The sequence below is a fragment of the Lipophrys pholis genome (genome assembly GCF_963383615.2).
Source record: "Lipophrys pholis genome assembly, chromosome: 7".
Taxonomy (NCBI): Eukaryota; Metazoa; Chordata; class Actinopteri; order Blenniiformes; family Blenniidae; genus Lipophrys; species Lipophrys pholis.
The window spans coordinates 24,699,990-24,718,100 of record NC_137638.1 but is presented as its reverse complement, the minus strand read 5'-3'; the positions used below and the strand labels follow the sequence as shown (position 1 = coordinate 24,718,100).

Sequence of the window (18,111 nt, the reverse complement as noted above, 5' to 3'; positions counted from 1 at the left end):
GTGAATGACAGGAAAATATCTTCAAGCCTCAGCCTGCATTTGATCATAGTCTTTAAAATATTATTGTCGATGTTTCATGTGTAATACATGTTTTTAGATGCACTAGTTATCCTCTCAGTGCATTATGTTAAGAATAAATTCATGAAGGTTTGTTTTTTTTCATAGAATTCTTGCATTTTTTCTTGTGTAAAATATCTATTTGTTGTATTTTCTGCCTTAACCTGGTTGTCTCGACACATTCGATGGTTCTTATTTCTTCCTTTTTACTTACTTTTTGAAATTCCTTCATAATGTGCTCAAATGAGGCCTTTACGTACAAAATAAAATCCACGTGTGTTGATAATTTTTACTATTTCTTGTCTCTCACTCTGTTTTAAATCATGTTTTTTGTCTGTATTTTTTGTGGATTGAAAGTACAAGATCGTGCAAATGTTTGTAACCTGCGATGTTTCAGTCAGATGTAGTTTCCAGGAAACAGCCTGTTGGACCTGTAACATGAAAACAATGCGTCGCTGTCGTTCCACTGACTGACACATCCAAAGCTGCTCACTGCTGTGAGGCCATGCCTGGATGTTTGGCTCTGACCTCTCACTATGGTCAGAACTGCGGTATAGTCTGTTATTTGGTTATGCTCGTGCCCTCCAGGCTCAAAGAATATGTGTCAGACGCTGGTTAAAAGTCCCTCTTAACAATTAACCGCACGCTATGGAAAATGCCCAATGAAAACACCCAAACGCTCCCCCTTATTCCCACTGGGGATTCACAGTGAACTGCTGTGAACCCTGTGAAACCATGAGACCAAATCTAGACTGTACCGAACCCACGGGTGTCTGAGTGTCTTTGGCCTGGCAACGGAGCAATTAATTGGGTTGGGTTTTTTAAAAATATCATATTGGTCAGCTGCAAAGGCGGCGTTGAGGAATGGCGATTATAATTGCGCTGAATTCAAAAACAATGGCTGTTTCAAAGGGAAAGTGTTGCATGTTGTGATTGGGTCCCTCCCTGGCTGAGTGAGCGTGATGAAGTGTGGATGGGATATGCAGTCGTGTTGTGCGCTCGTCGGCTTCTGTCTCGGGCCACGATGTCGCAGCTGCTCAGACTTTTGCTTTAAATTACAGCCAAAAACAAATGGAGCTCCATATGTTTTCCATGGGCCGGGCGAGAGAGAGGCTAACAGTGACTAGAGTAAGTGAATCACAAACCTCCAATTGTGTCTCAGGTGGAAAATTTCAGGATTTTGATTATCTAATGAAAATATTGTCACTAGGCTCATTTCCTATGTGGTGCCAGAACGGCAGAAGAGTAAATGTGTGAACAGCGCACTGAAGGCGACTCTTAACTCTCTGAGTTTGTGTGTCTCCAGCTCAGGTTTCAGGGCGACTGTTTTCATATCGAGGCCACGCTTACCTCAACCTCTGACAGTCCCCTCTTCTGACCCACGCACGATAAAGTGCCAGCGAACAAGCAGCTATATAGATTATATTCACTGTGCGTCCACACTGGCAAATTGGAGGATAGAAGTGTGGAAAGTTAAAGAGAAAAAACACAGGAGCTGGATGAGGACATAGCGTGTGCAGGTAAATAAAATGCATTCCAGCTGTTATGTATTGTCCTCTTTAGGCTTTTCTGAGTTTGTGGAGGACCACAGCCAGTGTGTGTACTCTTGTGTGTGAAATTAAAGGAATAATTCAAACATGAATAAACAAAACGGATTCACCGTGCGGTTCGGTTAGACCTGAGAACCAGCGAAAAATACGACTCGCCAAAAGTGGAGCCAAAGATTCTGGGGGAAAAAACACAAAGCAGATGCTGGATTAAAGAGGAGGGAAGTTATCTCAACCATCCACCCTTTAATCCATCTTCAAGACAGACACTAGCTAACATTCACAACAATTTAAAGTAACCAATTAAATTAAATGCTGTTTTGTTTTGTTTTTTCAAAACTCATGCATGCACAGGGAAAACATGCAAACCTCATACAGAAAGGTCCCAAAGAACAACATGCCATCCGTTGTCTGATAAGAAGTATTGGTGAGAAAGAATAAACAGAAGTTGACGGGTGTTTAAACTACACACATTTCTAACTCCAGGAGATCCTCTGTCAACTGTTCAAGACATTTATTGCAGTATCTTGAAATCTTTAAAGCATCAAGAGATGTATTCAATCTGCATGATGACGTAGTAGCTGGTGTTCTCTTGCGTCATGGTTATGCAGCCGTGGGTTTGAATCTGGGCCAGGACTCCCCGTGTGGAGTTTCCACAGGAGTTCGGGTTTTGTCTGAAGATTGTGAATATGAGAGTGTATTTGTTTGTCCTGTGATGAACTGTCCAGTAGTTGGGATTGGCTCCAGAGCCCGCCACCTTGATGAAGGTGTGGATGTCTTTCACATAGTTAATATAACACCTGATACTAGGTTTATTAAAACAGAAATCACCAGTTTACTAAAGTGCAATTATAAGACCTGCATTCCAGTGACAGGCTCATTTTATTGGAGTCCATTCAGTTTATTATTATTATAAATTTTTTTTTAAAGATTCAGGTCCAAATTTGGGCGTCCTTCTGTCTGGAGTTTGTATGTTCTCCCTGTGGTAGTGGAGCCCTGTCCATAGTGTACCCAACCATCACCCACAGTGAGCTGGGATCAGCTGCAGCCTCTGTAAGCCTGCCTTGGATAAAGGAGAGATAGATGAAAGGAATTCATCTGCTTTTGTAATAATTTCACATTTTAGTTTTCTTACTATTCCTGTTTTCTCATTTGTAATTATTCTTCCCCTACATTCATAGATACCTCCATATTTTTCCATTATTTCACTACATTCTGAGGCATTTGTTAGTTTGAATCCTGTCAGATTAGTTTGGCTTATCTGATTGTTTTTGCCTCCTTTTTTTTGTCGAAGCAATTTGTCAGAGCTTTGTTTCTATATTATTGTTGTAGTTTAGAACAGATACAAATACAAAAGCTATTTTTTCGCAAAACCACTATGCAGGAGAATTTATGGTTTTTGAGGATTTACGAACACGTTTCTGCCACAAAAGCCAGAAGCCGAGCCTTCTGTCCTCCTCTACACCTAAACACCTCTCTGTAAGCTCACCTGGCCGCCCATCAAAAGGGAGAGTTTGGACCGATTGTGCCGTCTATCCCGTGCAAACATAAAGTGTGCGTAGCAGCCTCATCCGTGTTTGCTGTAAATGGGAGCCTTTGTCGTGTCTGTTTACTCAGTCTTTCACGCTTTAATCCACATATGAACCAGAAACCTGACGCAAAATGCTCCATTGTCCTTGTAAGTATCGCTTACAGATGCTCACAAAGGCAGGCACACGCAGCCTTTCTCTATTCAGCTAGAAAAAGCTCCCGGAATCACACACACACACAAGGCAACCTCTGGTTAACAAGGCAAAGGAACAAATATGTTGACACCTTTTTTTTTTTTTTGTGTGTGAAAGTTCGTTTTTTTCTGTGTTTTTGCACGCTCACATCACACTCGTCCAATCGGACAGAGGTGAAGTCACGGTGTAGTGCTGCAGGGATAGTAACTTGCTGGTATGACAACTGAAGATAAATGGCATTGTCGCCTTGCCAACAACTCCAACACCTGGCTGTCAGATTGAAGTCCTGATAGCAGATATGTTTGTATATACTGTCTATATATATAAAGTATATATATATATATATATATAAGCCGCAGTGCGTTTATATTCCTTTCCCTCATAGATATGACAATTTCATAGGTTTCTCCTGCTCAGAGATCGCGGCCAAGTTTATTGAACTCTGTCATGTGTATGATATTTGGAATATAATGAGTCATGGCAACATGAACATCATGAAAGTGTTGTTTATCCGCGCGGTCACGTGACTCGGCAGACACTGGGTGGAAGCTTGCCTGGCCACATTGAAGAGCTGTCAAGAGAGATGAAGAAGCACCCAGATGGTACTTCCAAGCAACCGCCCGACAAGCCCCGAGGTGATAGGTGGGGTTTGCTCTCGAGTCGTGCAGCTGTATTGGTATGTCACCTGAACTTTCCTCCGACCTCACCCTCACCGTGCATGTTTGCGGTTCGCTGAGCCTCGCTCTTCTCCAGGCAAACTGCACGAGGAGGATTGCACATTTCTCTAGGTGGGTCGACTCTTGTGTTCTCGCACCCCAGCAGTAATTAACAAGCTATTGCAACAGCTCAGGGAGTTAAACATCAGTGTTTTAACACGGCCCAAAAATGTAACGAAAGTTAGTGATTACCTGTGATGTAAGCTACACTAGCTATGGCTAATTAAAGTAGCATTAACTCTTTATAGGGCGGCAATAACATATTTCAAAATAGAGTACTTTTTAAATATTTTAAGGTTTGCAAGAATAAACACATATTTATTCATAAATAAAGAAAGCCTGTGTGATATATATATTTTTTTTTAAATAAAGGAAGCAACTCTTTTTGGATTCTTACCTTGAAAATTCAGTTTATAAAACATGGTATGCAGGTCTGAGTGCTGCAGTCCTCCAAAATAGTGTTTCAGCGACAAAAGGGCCTTCATCGTAATGTAAAATTATAATCAAAAATCAGTATATGGCTGCATTCTTGATCAGAAAAGTGTCACACAAGAGGTTCTTATCCTCAAAGTTATTGACAAATAGAGACTTTGCTTGAGCGAAGAAAAAAACTCAACAATGTTGAGAAGTGTGGGAGAATTTTCAGAAAATCTGTTAAATGGCGCAGAAGCAACATCGATTAATGTTTAGTACAACCTAAAACATGTATTGTGTAAGTGCTATTACCTTGGCAAAGGAAGAAATGTGTCAAAATGTTACTGACAATAGTGACTTGCTTTGATTTTCTTACTGTCAAAACATCACCAGACGAATGTCTCGACCACATCTTATAAGACTTTACCCCAAAACAACACTGCAATCATTAGAAAACTCTTCAAAATGAACGTGTTGAGCTAAAGTTGAAAGTAATATAGGACTTGAAATGTTACCATGTGAATGGTCACTGATGGTATTTATTTAATGTTATCAGGAGAAAGACATTGTTTATTCATCAAACCAGTCAACTTTGGTCAATTAGCAACTTTAACATTTTGAGAATGCACATTGGACAATGACAACAAAAGGTTTATGGTCTGTACGAAATAAATAGCAACGTTGCTCATTTACAGCTTGGCTGGAGGAAAAAAAAAAACAAATACAAAAAAAACAAAAGAAAAACAAAACATAAGGGTTAATCTTCATATTCAAAAAGGTATACAGATGAGATGTGATACTCATGAACTCACTAATTGCTCAACAAAAAAAATGCTCTCCTTTTTAAATAAAGCTTTTCAGTTTTAATATGTACCTTCAAGAGCCTGTTATAGTTAAATAAATAGAATGCTTTCCATTTCTAACATGCACATCCAATTTGCCTGGGGAAAGTATTTACACTTCACTGATCCGACTTGTCCGCCCGATTTCCTCCTCGAAACAGATCTTTCTCATCACAGACTCTCATACATACACAAATGTACAGTCACTCTTGCAGACATGCTGCACCTATTTACTATTAACACGATATCTAAACCTATGGAAAGTGATCAAAATGCTAACGGTGAACATGGAAAAAACCATGTAAGTGTGAAGAAGAAACAGTCCAAACAACACATCTTAACCAGAATGGGGGGAAAAGGGCTGGCTTACAAAAAAAGTTGTTTTGTTTACAATTGATCATGCACTGTATAAATTCACTGTGTTATTTGGTTTGAGAAGTGTGTAATCAGTGGCTTCAATATCTACTTATTTTAAGAGTGATAGCTCCTGTGACAAATAAGCAATCCTACCAAATATTTCTCTAAGAATATTTAAGTCTTTTTTTTTTTTTTCCAGGAATCTTCACTGTCCTACAAGTGGTTTTTACTATCTTTGAGTAAGCTTCCGCACATAACCAGGAGCTACTGCAAGGAGGTGTTTCTTCTGTCATGTCCGTGTTAGAGTACAAAACTCCGGGCCATGTGCTTTAGGTTGAAATGGGCAGTTTATTCTGTGCTGATGTTCTCTTTTTGTTTTCTTGTTTTTGTTGTTGTTTTTTTGTTGTTGTTTTTTTTTTTTTGCTCCTCGTTCGCTCTTCCACTTTTCATGACGCAAAGTAAGAGTTCTGCATGGAGTAGAGGCGGTCGATGGGGTTTCCCACGCGGGCCTGCATGGAGTTGACTTCCGACGACGCCATGAAGCAGTCACTGAGGCTGGTTAAGGACGTGTCGCTGTCTATGTCATGGAATGCAGAATCATTACCTGCGGAGAGAAGATATTCGGAGGCATCAGCCAAAAAACACACCGCAGCAACACGCCCCTTTGATTGTGAAATCAGTTCAATCTTGTATTTGAGATTTATCGCAGCACTGGGAAATCATAATTACTTATAGTCACTATGAGAAATTGCAGTTGTGTGTCATCACAATTGTGTGAACAGTTTTGTTGGATATCATCAAAGCTCACTTTTTGCTGCCCTCGCTGGGACAATTGCGGTCTATGAGGGAGCATGTAAACAAGGGGCATCCTCCTGAAAGATCTGGTTAATAGCAACTGTTTACGCCTTTCATAAAACCTCAACATGTTATTTCTCTGGAGGGAATAGTTAACTTTATTACACTCTGGATCTTAATGATAGTGTTGCACAAAATGGGGACAGTGTTTGGAGACATATCTTTTAATGCCTTGCCAATATTGTTCTTTTCCCCAAACCAAAGGAGAGTGATGAGACTGGGGATTTGGGTTCTTACTACCGAGAAGAACTAAATGGAGGCAAATTATAAGGAAGTTATGAACTTGAGCAAATGGTCCCTTTGGGACAAACTGAGGACACCGCTCAGAAATGTGTTATTCCAGTCCCATCCTGTGGTCTAACAGTTGATTGACTGATTTTCCACCCCTAAAGTCCTTGTTTGCATTTTAATTCTATCCCGTATCAAACAGAAATCAGAGCGTTGTTACTGCAGTTTATCTCAAGCTGTCCACACAGGCCACATGTTTTTACCAACATTAGGAACCATCATCAGTAACCGGGCATGTTTCAGAACTGGAGGCAAGGAGTCAAAACCATACCAAACAGATCTGAAAATCCACTTCAAAACCAAACAGCTTATGAGAACGCTTGTGTTATCTCATGTGGGAGGAGAAGCTGCTCCTTCTTCTCTGCAAGTGACTTAAATCAGGAGCCTGTGGCCTGAGCACATGTCCCACACCGGGGAGCTATGAGGTTGATCAAGGGACAGGCATGTGTGCTGGTTTCTTTTTTTTTTTTTTTTTTTTTTTTTGAGTAGGGGGAGGGAGTTGGTGGATGCTCACCATATGGGTTCATATGGTCCCCGGGCATCTGTGGGGGGGTGAGCCCCTGTTGGAACGGGTCTGTGCTGTAACCGTTCTGATCCATGGCGACCAGCTGCTGCTGCGGTGGAGCCAGCGGTGTGAAGGAGTTCATCATCCCCTCCATCCGATTAGACATCACCTCTGTGGAAAAACAAGACAGAAAATGTATTTAAAACACACAAAAATAAGGAAGCAAAATGAGTCTGCAGGATGTAAATGCAGCCACAGGCAGACAGAGAGGTGGAGCTGATGAGGAGAAAACCAGGATGATGAGAGACATGTCTCTGCTTTTTATCAGCTACTATGGATGGATTCAATGGATTCAATCATAATACTAATATGCACAATGATGCTGTCTTTGTTTATTATATATAGCTTTTACAACCTCCCCATCGCTTCACTGTGTCTGTAATATTTCCATGGAAATCTGCAGCAGTTCTTCCTGTGGCTGCTCCTTGATAACCGATTGGTAAGAGGGACACAAGCTGTTCCAGTCTCATTACTGAAATCTCATCATGGCCTCCTCAGCTAACCTATGCAGCGATTTGGAAAATCCATACATTTTATTTGCTACACAAACAGAGTTTGCAACTTGCTCTTTAACCGTTTACAAGGCAAGTAACTACGTTTGGTCATTTCCACAGTTTTCACAATGTTCTGTTAAAGACAGTCACACAATACATGAATCAATCATTATGTTAAATGTCAACATAGACGTTTAAAGGACATAGACATAAACAACATAGACGTTTGAGGGATTTATGAAAATTGTGAAAACTATCGAATGCACCGTCAATCTGCTTCAACTCTTCTATGGTAACATGAATGTTCTAATGTCCCTCCTCCTAGTCATTGTACCTGATCGATGACTTTAAAATCAGAATTTGCGAAAGAAAACACAACTTATCTAATCATGTGCTCTTTGGAAATAAATCCAGTATAAAATAACACTATACTGATTTCTAGTTGCGTATGTTTATGGTATGTTTGAGCAATGAATATGTGAAGTTGTGAGATGGTTGGAGAAATATTTACAAAAATCCAGTGAGATTTTGGTAAAAATTAGAAATTCTAAAATCATAGGATAGGTTTATTTTGAAAAATTTCAAAAAAGCAAACACATTGTCAATCCGCTATTAATTATAATCATTCAATACGTATTCATAATCTGACTTAACAATCACCAAAAATTGGTGTAATGATGCAAAAATGCTTGTAGAGGCCATCCAGTCCTGCTTCAGGCTGTACAGGAATAATTACACTGAAGAATAAACTGTGTCCGATCTCTGTTGAAAGCCATTTGAATCTATAAATACTGCGTCTCTCCACATCACACTTGTGTATGCTGCCTGAGATGATGGCCCTGCATTGCGTGGGCGGTGTATATACTGTATCATACCTTGGCCGAGTCTCTGGGAATTCTGTTGTTCTTGTTGCTGTTGCTGTCTCCGGGCCAACTTCTTCATCTGAAACGAAAGGAGTCAAAATTGTGAGGAACTCCCAAAACTAACATGCTCTCTTTAATTTAAAAAGGATGCTCCTCGCCGTTCACCCTTGAATGAACTGCGTAGAAACTGTATCGGAGTGCACTTCATTGTCAAGAATCAAAGGTTTTTCACCAGATAATAATCAGAAAAGGGGAGGGCGTAGACGTTTAATGCAAGAGCGAACTAGATTTGCAACTCTTTTCTCTTTTTTTGTCCATGCATTTGTAAAAGGAATGCAGTGATAAGTTTAACACACATAGTGATTTATCAGCCGGGCTCTTAAGATGAAATAAAGCTGTGTGTGTGTGTGTGTGTCTGTGGCGGACGCCACATGTAATTTAAGCAGCTCTCACCTTAGCTCTCTGGTTCTGAAACCACACCTGCACGACGCGCACGCTGAGTCCTGTCTCCGCAGCCAGCGTCTCCCTCACCTGAAGACATCCAGACAAAGTATTTTCAGCGTCACACAAGAAAAACAAAACACCCTGAAATACTTTTCGTCCCTAACATGTCTGCCACGTTCCCGACAGGCACGTTTGCTCTCTTTGATTTGCTTTGATTCCAGCCAACGTTGAATGAACACAGTGGTCCTTTCTGGACCTCGCGGTTATTGCCTCTTCAAAGCCTTGGACCGGGTGCAGCGCCTGTTTTCGGGGCCCGGCTTCGCAGGCAGTTCTGCGTTCCCAGTGTGACATTTGGTGCAGACGGACCGCGTTACACCAGCCTGCCTCAGTTAACACAGAACAGAAAGCCGCTCGCCACTTCAAAGCGCCGCTCTGAGTTGGGGGAGACTTTTTTAATTTGAGAATTTTATTTGTCAAACTACTGTAGGGCGAGTGGTCGACATGTAAATCTACACGATTCTCAATCAAAGCCGGGAAAGATCGAGATGAGCAAAAAAATAAATGATGCTTGTCACGTTGTTATCTCACCTTTCGGCAGGGTTTTGAGGAGACCTCAAAGGAAGCCTTGAAGGCCCGTCTCTGTTGAGTCGTTAGAATGGTCCGTGGTCTTTTGGGCCTCCTGGGGTCCTTCCCGTCGTCCCCCTTCCCCTGACTCCCTATGCCCTTCTCTGGCTTGATGTCCAGCTCCTCATCGTCACTCTTCTCTGCAGAGAGAGACATTTTTCCGGATCGTCAGCACACGCTTGAACTGACTACACCCTCTCAGTCTGTGACAGCCTGCTGATGAATTCATTTTCATTCTTCCCAATTCTCGGAGATTCACACACCGCAAGTGCCTAATCAAAGGAGACACATGTGTTTTTGATACTTTGTTATCAATTTATTACAAAAGGAAAAGGCCACATGTACGATTAGACCTACAGAAGTCTGCGGAGAGCACAGTGAAATATGCACATTTCTCACTGGAGTGGACACTGTGTCACCGGTAATGTATTGCTCTCAGCTTTGTCTGATTTACACTAAATCCATCTCTGATAAGAATACTACATCAAGTGCAACATGAAAAAGGCAACACGAGTACGTGTGGGAGATCCATCTTCTGTGTCTCAGTGAGGAAATGCTCAGTTTTATAGTTTGCTCCATTTTAAACCTTAAAATAATGACAGAATATATATGGGTTGCTGGACTTTCACCATCAGCAGCAGCAGGACATTGCAGGGTGGGGTAGTACAGTCTTTGTGTCTGTGTCCTCTAAGGCACAATTGAGACTAAATAAAAAGCTGTGATCTGTTGATAGGTTTATTAAGATAAAAATCTGTTATCTATTTGTAGCTATCATAAACCCACATTTACATATTCAACATCTTTCAAAGACAATTTGTCCCAGCAAAGGTAATCTGTTGATTTTTGCCATGATCAGGAATGTATTTATTAATAATTATAAATAATATTTAATAATAATATATACATAACTTTAAGGCCATTTACTAATCTAACTGAAAGAACGAGGGAATAGTTTTTGCACCCATATGATAGTATTATGATGTTTCACAGTCCAATCACAGACTAGATCCACATATATGTAATATCAGCTTCTGCAGTACCATTGAAAACACTGCTAGAAATGGACATTTGAAGATATCTCGGAAAGACTGATAGAAGCAATTGCTCATTGCACATTTTCTAACAATTCTACAGCCAAAGAACAGACATCCTAGTCATAAAGGGGTTAATTTGCCACAATTAAGGGTATATTGATTAATTTATACTACTTGTATGTCTATTGTCAATGAGTTTGAATTATTATTGTTGGAGATTTGGGGGGAATAAATCCAACATGCCATTTGGTTATGAAAAATGTCACTCAATTCAACAAAAAAAAAGAAGTTTCATTATAAACCTTCTTATGCATTTTATTACCGCTGGCCACAAAGGCACGCTGCTCTGTAAACACAACATAAAAAAATAAATGGATAAATAAGAAACATGGGTTATTATTCTACGTGAAGATGAAACAAGTATTTGCAAATCAGAACCAGCAGTGCTGCTAACAAACCCTAATGATTTTGGGGTCTGGTGGCTGCGAGGAGAAGCACACACGATGCCTCAGTGTCTGCTGTCATCTGGTTCTGATATGTATCTACATTTCTCCGCTGAAAAACCTACATTTCATCCGCCGCATGCCGAGGTTAACCTCTGTTCATGTCAACATTTTCCCCCAACTTGAAAATTTGGAGGCACGCACCAAAAAGACGAGCCTGCGCGAGTCGCCGGGACGCGAACGAACAGGGGAAGACACGGAGCAAATATTCCCACAAGTTGACAAAAGTTGACACAGGCACAGATGTATTTGACAAATTCCCCGCTTTTGTGCATGTTTAAATGTGAGCCAGATGGTAGTGAACAGTGAGGCTTGGCGAGATGCCTCATTGTGTGTGGAGACTATAGGCGAGGAACACTAGAGCTGATAAGAGTGGAGGCACAGGATTTCTGCAGAAAGGCCCCAAATCCCTCTGTCACTCACCATGATACAGTGATTTAATTCTTTCCAGCACCAGACCCTGCCCACGCACGGAGAGCCATTAATACAGGGTGGCTTGGCTTCGTCCACTTTCCACATCCTACTGTATCATAAACCTACGCTCCCTGCTTGAATGAATATAACAAAATCAGCCATTGAAACACTGTAGATGGGGTGGTGGGGGGTGGGGGGTGGGGGGGTGCACAGAAAATGCAAGATGCCTCAGCAAACGATCTGGCAACTAGAGTTGTTTGTTTCCCATAAAATTAACAATTCACTGCTAAAACCGGTGTGATCCAGTTTATATGCAGCACGTTTATGTTGGCTACCAGAGCGATGGGCCGGAGCGTACAGAATACAACACCTCGGTGCCATGTGATGATCGCACTCCGGTGTTGTTCTCACTCCCGTGCGAGAGGGTGGCGGGGGGCTCACCTGAGTCTGAGTCATCCGGGCTGACCGAGCTGAGTAAGTCTTTCTCCCTCTCGTAGTCGATCTTGCAGAGCAGCTGACCCTCCTTCAGGACAAACTCGTCGCCCTTCCTTAGCTGGCGGTCGCACACGCAGCAGCAGAAGCAGTTCAGGTGGTAGACGCACTCCAGGGCTCGCATCACAAACTCTGTGGGGGCGATTTTCTCCATGCAGCCGCTGCACTTGGTCGCAAACAATCTGCACAAGAAGAAGAACGTACAAATGTACCAAAAACTGAACATTTAAGCAAAGACTTGATGCATAACCTCTGATTTATAGGTGTCTTTAACTTTTCAAAGTGTTTTTTTTTCTCATGTGCTTTACTTTATTTAGTCGTATAACCTTGCTTGAGCTGCCCGTCATGGAGTTCTGTAATTGGCTTGCTGGAGGAGGTGACTCCTTTGGCAGCAGCTCATCTGTTAAAATTTCGAGGGTGGGCCCATCCCAGCATCATTCCAAGTGAGCTCAGTCATGGGCACCCAGACCCCCCCCCCCCCCCCCTCCGCAAACCTACAAAAGAGGCCGGATCATTATCCAGCGCAGTGATCACCAAACCCCGTTGATCCCAATCGAGTGTCCGTTTTCCATTTACACATTTCTTTTAATATCCACGACACTCTATATGCATCAGATACCATATCAGAGACCACGGTACATCGCCAGCTACTGGGTTACCCTTTAGTCTGTTCGTATCTCATCTCACTGTCTAATGCCGTGCCTTTATGGCACAACACTACCTCTATCACCATTTCCTAGACAACACCTCCGTCTCCTTTTATGTCCTTTCAGGAAGATGTTTGCATTGTTTTATTGGCGACGGAGAGGCATTTAATTTGTCCTCCGTTGTTCAGAAGAAGCCACATTAAATGGAGCAAGAAGGCAGGGGAGAGTGGTTGATCTTGTCCAGCCGTAAAGCTGGATTTATTAGCGGCTTCTTTGTTTGCCCTGGTCTGGAAGACAGCTGGCAACCGCCTATCTATTTGTGGTGAACATCTATTTCATTGTGCGAGGCAGGGAGGCAGTGAGAGGAGCAGTTGACATCATCTGCTGGTTCGGGACAGGGATGAGCGATAGTGATGAATATAATGTGTAAATATGAGAGGAAGGGAAACCAAAGGATGGTTTTGTTATGGTAATGTTGTTATAGGTACAGATTGAGTGTTGATATGGCGTGTGTGAGTGAGTGTGCGTGTTCACACGTGTAAGTGCATGTGTGTGTGCGTGCGTGTGCGTGTGTGTGCAGCTGTATGCGTGATGGAAATAAGGGCTGATTTTGTTATGGTCTCCGCAGCTTTCCAGCATTACTGCTTTACTACTGCTTGTCAAATCAGAATCAGGAGAGCTACATTTTATGCCATGTTAATTACATCACAACAATTAATTGCCTATTTTACTAGTTTCCAGATATCCATCCATTACAGCGAAATTACGACCTGCACCTGTCAGCAGAAGACAGCGAAAGAATCTTATTTCCCATTTAACCATCATGCAGCAGCAAAACAACAGAGATGTCAGAACTGGCACTCTCAGGGTTCATAAAATCCTTTAATCTTTCATTTATTACAATAAGTTAAGAAGATTATTATTGAACTATGGAAAAACCTCAAGGATAATCCCTTGAAAAAGAAATTTTGGCATGTTTCTCAAACAAGCAGGGTTCTTGTTTAAGTGACCTGCCAACCTGGATCTATCTTCTAAACAAACCGCCGTGTCTGGCCACTGAAAAATTAAAGACAAGAGCAAACACTTCAAATTTAAAAAAAAAAAAGAAAACAAAAAAAAGAGGAGTCTGAGATTGAATGATTCCTGCAAATGAAAAAAGGAATATTCAGGGACTTGTTTCGAGTTTTTAGAAGGATTAGTGAGTTACATGCTGGGATCAGGAATAAGAGGTGATGAATCTGTCAAGACAAGTTCCCAGCTCTAACTCTAATGTTTAGCTAATGATCGCTGGCTTAGGCTCAGAAAGAGGACAGAAAGTTGAGGAAATGACTTGTTAGCGCGGTTTTGATACGTCCAGGACTCCGCATTCACCTACGACCGCTTTCTCAAATCTTCTCATCTAGATGAAAACATTCTCATTCAGCCCTCTTTCCTTTCTTCTTTCTCCTCGCCGAGTCTAATCTTGTAAGCCATTATTTTTCTATTTCCCCTCTCTGTCACTTTGCATTATTTTTGCTGCTGTAATTCCTATTCGTCCCTTCTGGAATCTTCCTGTCCTGCTTTGTCCTCGGGTCTAATCCGGACTTTCTGCCTGTTTTCAGTCCCCGGTCCCCATTCTCAGCGGGGCTCAGATGGAATAGCCATGCATGACGCCCCTTCTATGGCAACCACACCTCCACAGGAAGGCAACGCCGACTTTTCGGATGGGCAGAGAAGGCCTTTGAGAAGCTGGCAGCAGAAGTAAATCCTTCTCTAAGGAACAAGGAGAATTAGCAGGGAGCAGTGGACTAGGGATTTAACCCTACCCCTCTCCTTTGAAAGGCACAGTCAGTCCCACTCCTGCGGCTAGCCACAATCAAACAGAGGAGGAGTGGGGAGGTGGCAGTGGGGAGAGGAGAACACAAACTCCCTGAATGACACAAGCAGTGGATTGTGGAGGAGCCTAATCCCACTTTAATACCTTTCCAAGTTCAGCTGCTAAAGAATGCTCTTTAAAACAACACCACTGTGTGAGCAGTGAAGGTTGACCAGGGGGAGGCACGCCATTCAACCTCCCCAACATTACCTGATTAGTGGTTTGAGGACCCGGCTGCGGGGTGAGCATGCCAACAGGAGACAGAGTGGAAGATGTAAATGGTGATTTTTATATGAAGAAAAACATGCCAACAGGGACAGGGGATGACATTAGCCGTAAAGGAGACTACACAGTTTTCTATATTGAACATTCTACAGGGATATTGGAGATATCAAAGAAGCTGCAGGTGTCGCTAAAATCAGACTGAAAGTGATTTCAGTGATCATTTACCACATTCTATCCCTACTTGATCCCGGTGACCCGTCAAACTATGGCTTGTATCCACCTAAAATCCACTTTCAGGATGTTCAGCTCCTTCGGTAACGTGACTCCTGGTGTTGCAGAGGCAACTTACTCGGCGTATAAAAGACAACCACAGAGAGGACCACCAGCACGACTGCCCACATCCCAGCCCAGCCCGAGCTTTTCCTCCTCCCACACCTGAGCGCACAGATCGAGTGATGAGACCCTCCTGTGTGGATCAATGGCTGCATCTCAAGCAGAGGGAACTGTCAATATTTACCTAGGCCTCCCCAGATCGGGACTCATAAATGAAAAAAAGAGCCCGTCTCAGCACATACCCCTCTCCCAGAGGAATCATTACGTCCTTCTCTTAATCCTGTGTCCGCAAACCTGTAATCCCGTGTCTGTTCTTCTTCTTTCTTTTTTTTTACATTATCTATGGCTGTCTCCCTCTCCGTGACAGATTATCACACTGCTGAGGCTTGTAATGTTAGAAGCAAAATGCACAAAACCTCCCCACAAAAAACCCCAGGAATAATAAAAAAAAAGAAAAGAAAAGCATTATGAAGAAGACAACAGCAAAGGGGTGCCGAGGGTTGTTTTGTCTGATGAACACTTTAGTGCAGCTGAGAGACATCGGCCTCTCTGCTGTTCTTCTTCTTCCTCCTTTTTTTTCCAGGCTCTTTAGAGAACTATGCACACTCCCTTTGAACAGATTATAGGCAACTTAAAGTGTGACAACATCTTAAGCTCTCACCACATGTTGCCAATGATTTCCCTTCTACAGACATTACATTTAATGCTTCTGCCGCAGTGATAAGCATCAAGAGGACTGGGTGGGATAAAAGAAACCCTGAAGAATAAGAGGGGAGGTGTGTGTGTGTGTGTGTGTGTGTGTGTGTGTGTGTGTGTGTGGGGGGGGGGGTTATGGAGCTGCTTATGGCGCTTGATAATCATGCTACATTTAGCAACACGTGCAACAGCCTCACCTACTCCCCTTTTGCTATTGAACAACACTCCAAGAAATACCATAACAATTTAGGAAAGAATAGCCAGGCCTATTATGTCACCACATCCCATCAAAGACAAGAGGGGATGAGGATTATCCAGGCAGCAGCTGTAAACTATTACTTTGAAGATGAGCCCTCGTGTTTGGGCAGGAAACCTGTGGCCATGCCAATCATGCAGAGGTGAGAGATGAAGCCTGCGAGGCAGGTCAGACGAGGGCCTCCAGACAGGACGTGAAGACAATCGGTCAAACAACTGGCTTAAAGATTACATCTAAAGTAAGTCTTTTCCAAACCAGCTGACACTTTCTTCTTTTTCAAGCCAGAATGATAAAAAGAAAACATCATTAGGTCTCTATTATTTATGTACCCAAATAAAAGATCAGACTGGGAATCATTAGAGTGGAGGATCCAGCCATGAAGTTTGACTAAATCTGATTCATTATTAATATATTTCTGATAAGAAAGCAGGTTATGATAAGTTGAAATTAAGTTTATGGTGCCACAACAATGAATAATGGAGAAAAAAAAAGAAAGAAAGAAATGAAGCTGCTCCTTTATACAATAAATAAAAACTCTTGTATTGCATCCGGCGTTTTGGCACAAATTGTTTTTTGATTCATAAATTCTCATAATTTGAATGGGTTGCATTTCCTGTGCAATGCTTAGGTGTGATACTGACTAAAACCAGGACATTTAAATAGAGCATGACGGATCCACATTTTAGAGACCTGTATTTTTCAAGACTTTATATATTTGTCCAATTATTAATGTGATAAATTGGCACGTTTTGGGTCAAAATTAAATCTCTAAATGTACATTTTCACCATTTTCATTTTTTAGGTAGATAGCTGTAATCATACATCTTCAAAATAGATGTAAGGTGGATATCAGACTTTTATTGATTTCAGGACAAGAGGGCATATTTCCAAAATGTCCTGCTTTTCTAGCCAAACGCTTGATAACGAGAAATAACTCAAATCTTCTCCCAGAGTTTTCAGGTGGCATCTTGTTCTGTTTGTCATCTGGAAAGACAAACTGTTGAGCAACCGCTTCTCGGCTTCTCATGAGACACGCCTTTAGTGTGCGAAATTCGGCTTTTAGCGGCAGTATCAAGAGCTTTGGCTACAAAGGAAAACATTTGATCCCCAGATGTTTCGCTACACACGGATGAACGAAGGCGAACCTTTTCAACTTCGTCTCAGCATCGCCAAAATTGCTTTGTTATGCGAGGCTCTGTTGTCCTCTACACGCAGAAGACAGGAGATGTTCTCCACATTAGCTTGGTTAAAAAAAAAAAATTCAAAAAAAGCAACATTGATTTGGGTATTACTCGTGTTTGATTGCTTGCAGAGGGACTGATGATAAATGTGGACTTTAGGAGGAGATTTGCACTTTGGGGTTACGTGTGTGTAAATAAAAGAAGTTCAGCTACGTCCGTTCTGTGTAAAGCGAGGTTCAAGCAAACTTTGAGCCTGTGTGAGTAGTAAAGTGCACTGAAAAAGTGGTAGCGATGATGCTGTCTGCATAAATGATCTCGGTAGCTGACCTTGTTTCATAGTATCAGCATTTCTCTTTGGAGCATAGATTCATGGAGAGTAATGAAGCCAAATAAAAAGTGCCATCCTTCTGTTCCCAAGGGCCAGCTCCAGTCAGCTCTAAAAGCTGCTTAATCACCATCCCGTGCTTACTACATTAGCATAATAATGGCCTTTAAATTGAGGCTCTTTGTTTTTTAATTAAACTCCCAGCAGGTAAAAGTAAAACACATTAACGGGAGATGTGTACACCACTAATGGCCCAAAGGTGCCTTCTTCATCACACAGCTCTGGCCACAGGGTTCTGCTTGTTTCCCCGCGCCGAAGAGCAGCACCAGCTTCCTGCGAGCTCACCGGGGAGGAATGAGA

The 18,111-nt window shown here is 42.0% G+C and overlaps 1 protein-coding gene across 2 annotated transcripts in view; it reads right to left on the bottom strand.

Annotated features, from left to right (window-relative positions):
• Positions 1-5,743: 5,743 nt before the first annotated feature.
• lmx1bb (LIM homeobox transcription factor 1, beta b) overlaps positions 5,744-18,111 on the bottom strand; it is a 44,708-nt gene continuing 32,340 nt past the window's right edge. For both annotated transcript variants that reach the window (XM_080466793.1, XM_080466794.1), the window contains exons 4-9: positions 12,183-12,415; positions 9,755-9,930; positions 9,176-9,253; positions 8,735-8,801; positions 7,315-7,476; positions 5,744-6,261 (exon numbers count right to left, since the gene is read on the bottom strand). In XM_080466793.1, the coding sequence (XP_080322919.1) occupies positions 6,104-6,261; positions 7,315-7,476; positions 8,735-8,801; positions 9,176-9,253; positions 9,755-9,930; positions 12,183-12,415 (874 nt within the window). In that variant the 3' untranslated portion in view covers positions 5,744-6,103. The remainder of the gene's footprint in view (positions 6,262-7,314; positions 7,477-8,734; positions 8,802-9,175; positions 9,254-9,754; positions 9,931-12,182; positions 12,416-18,111) is intronic.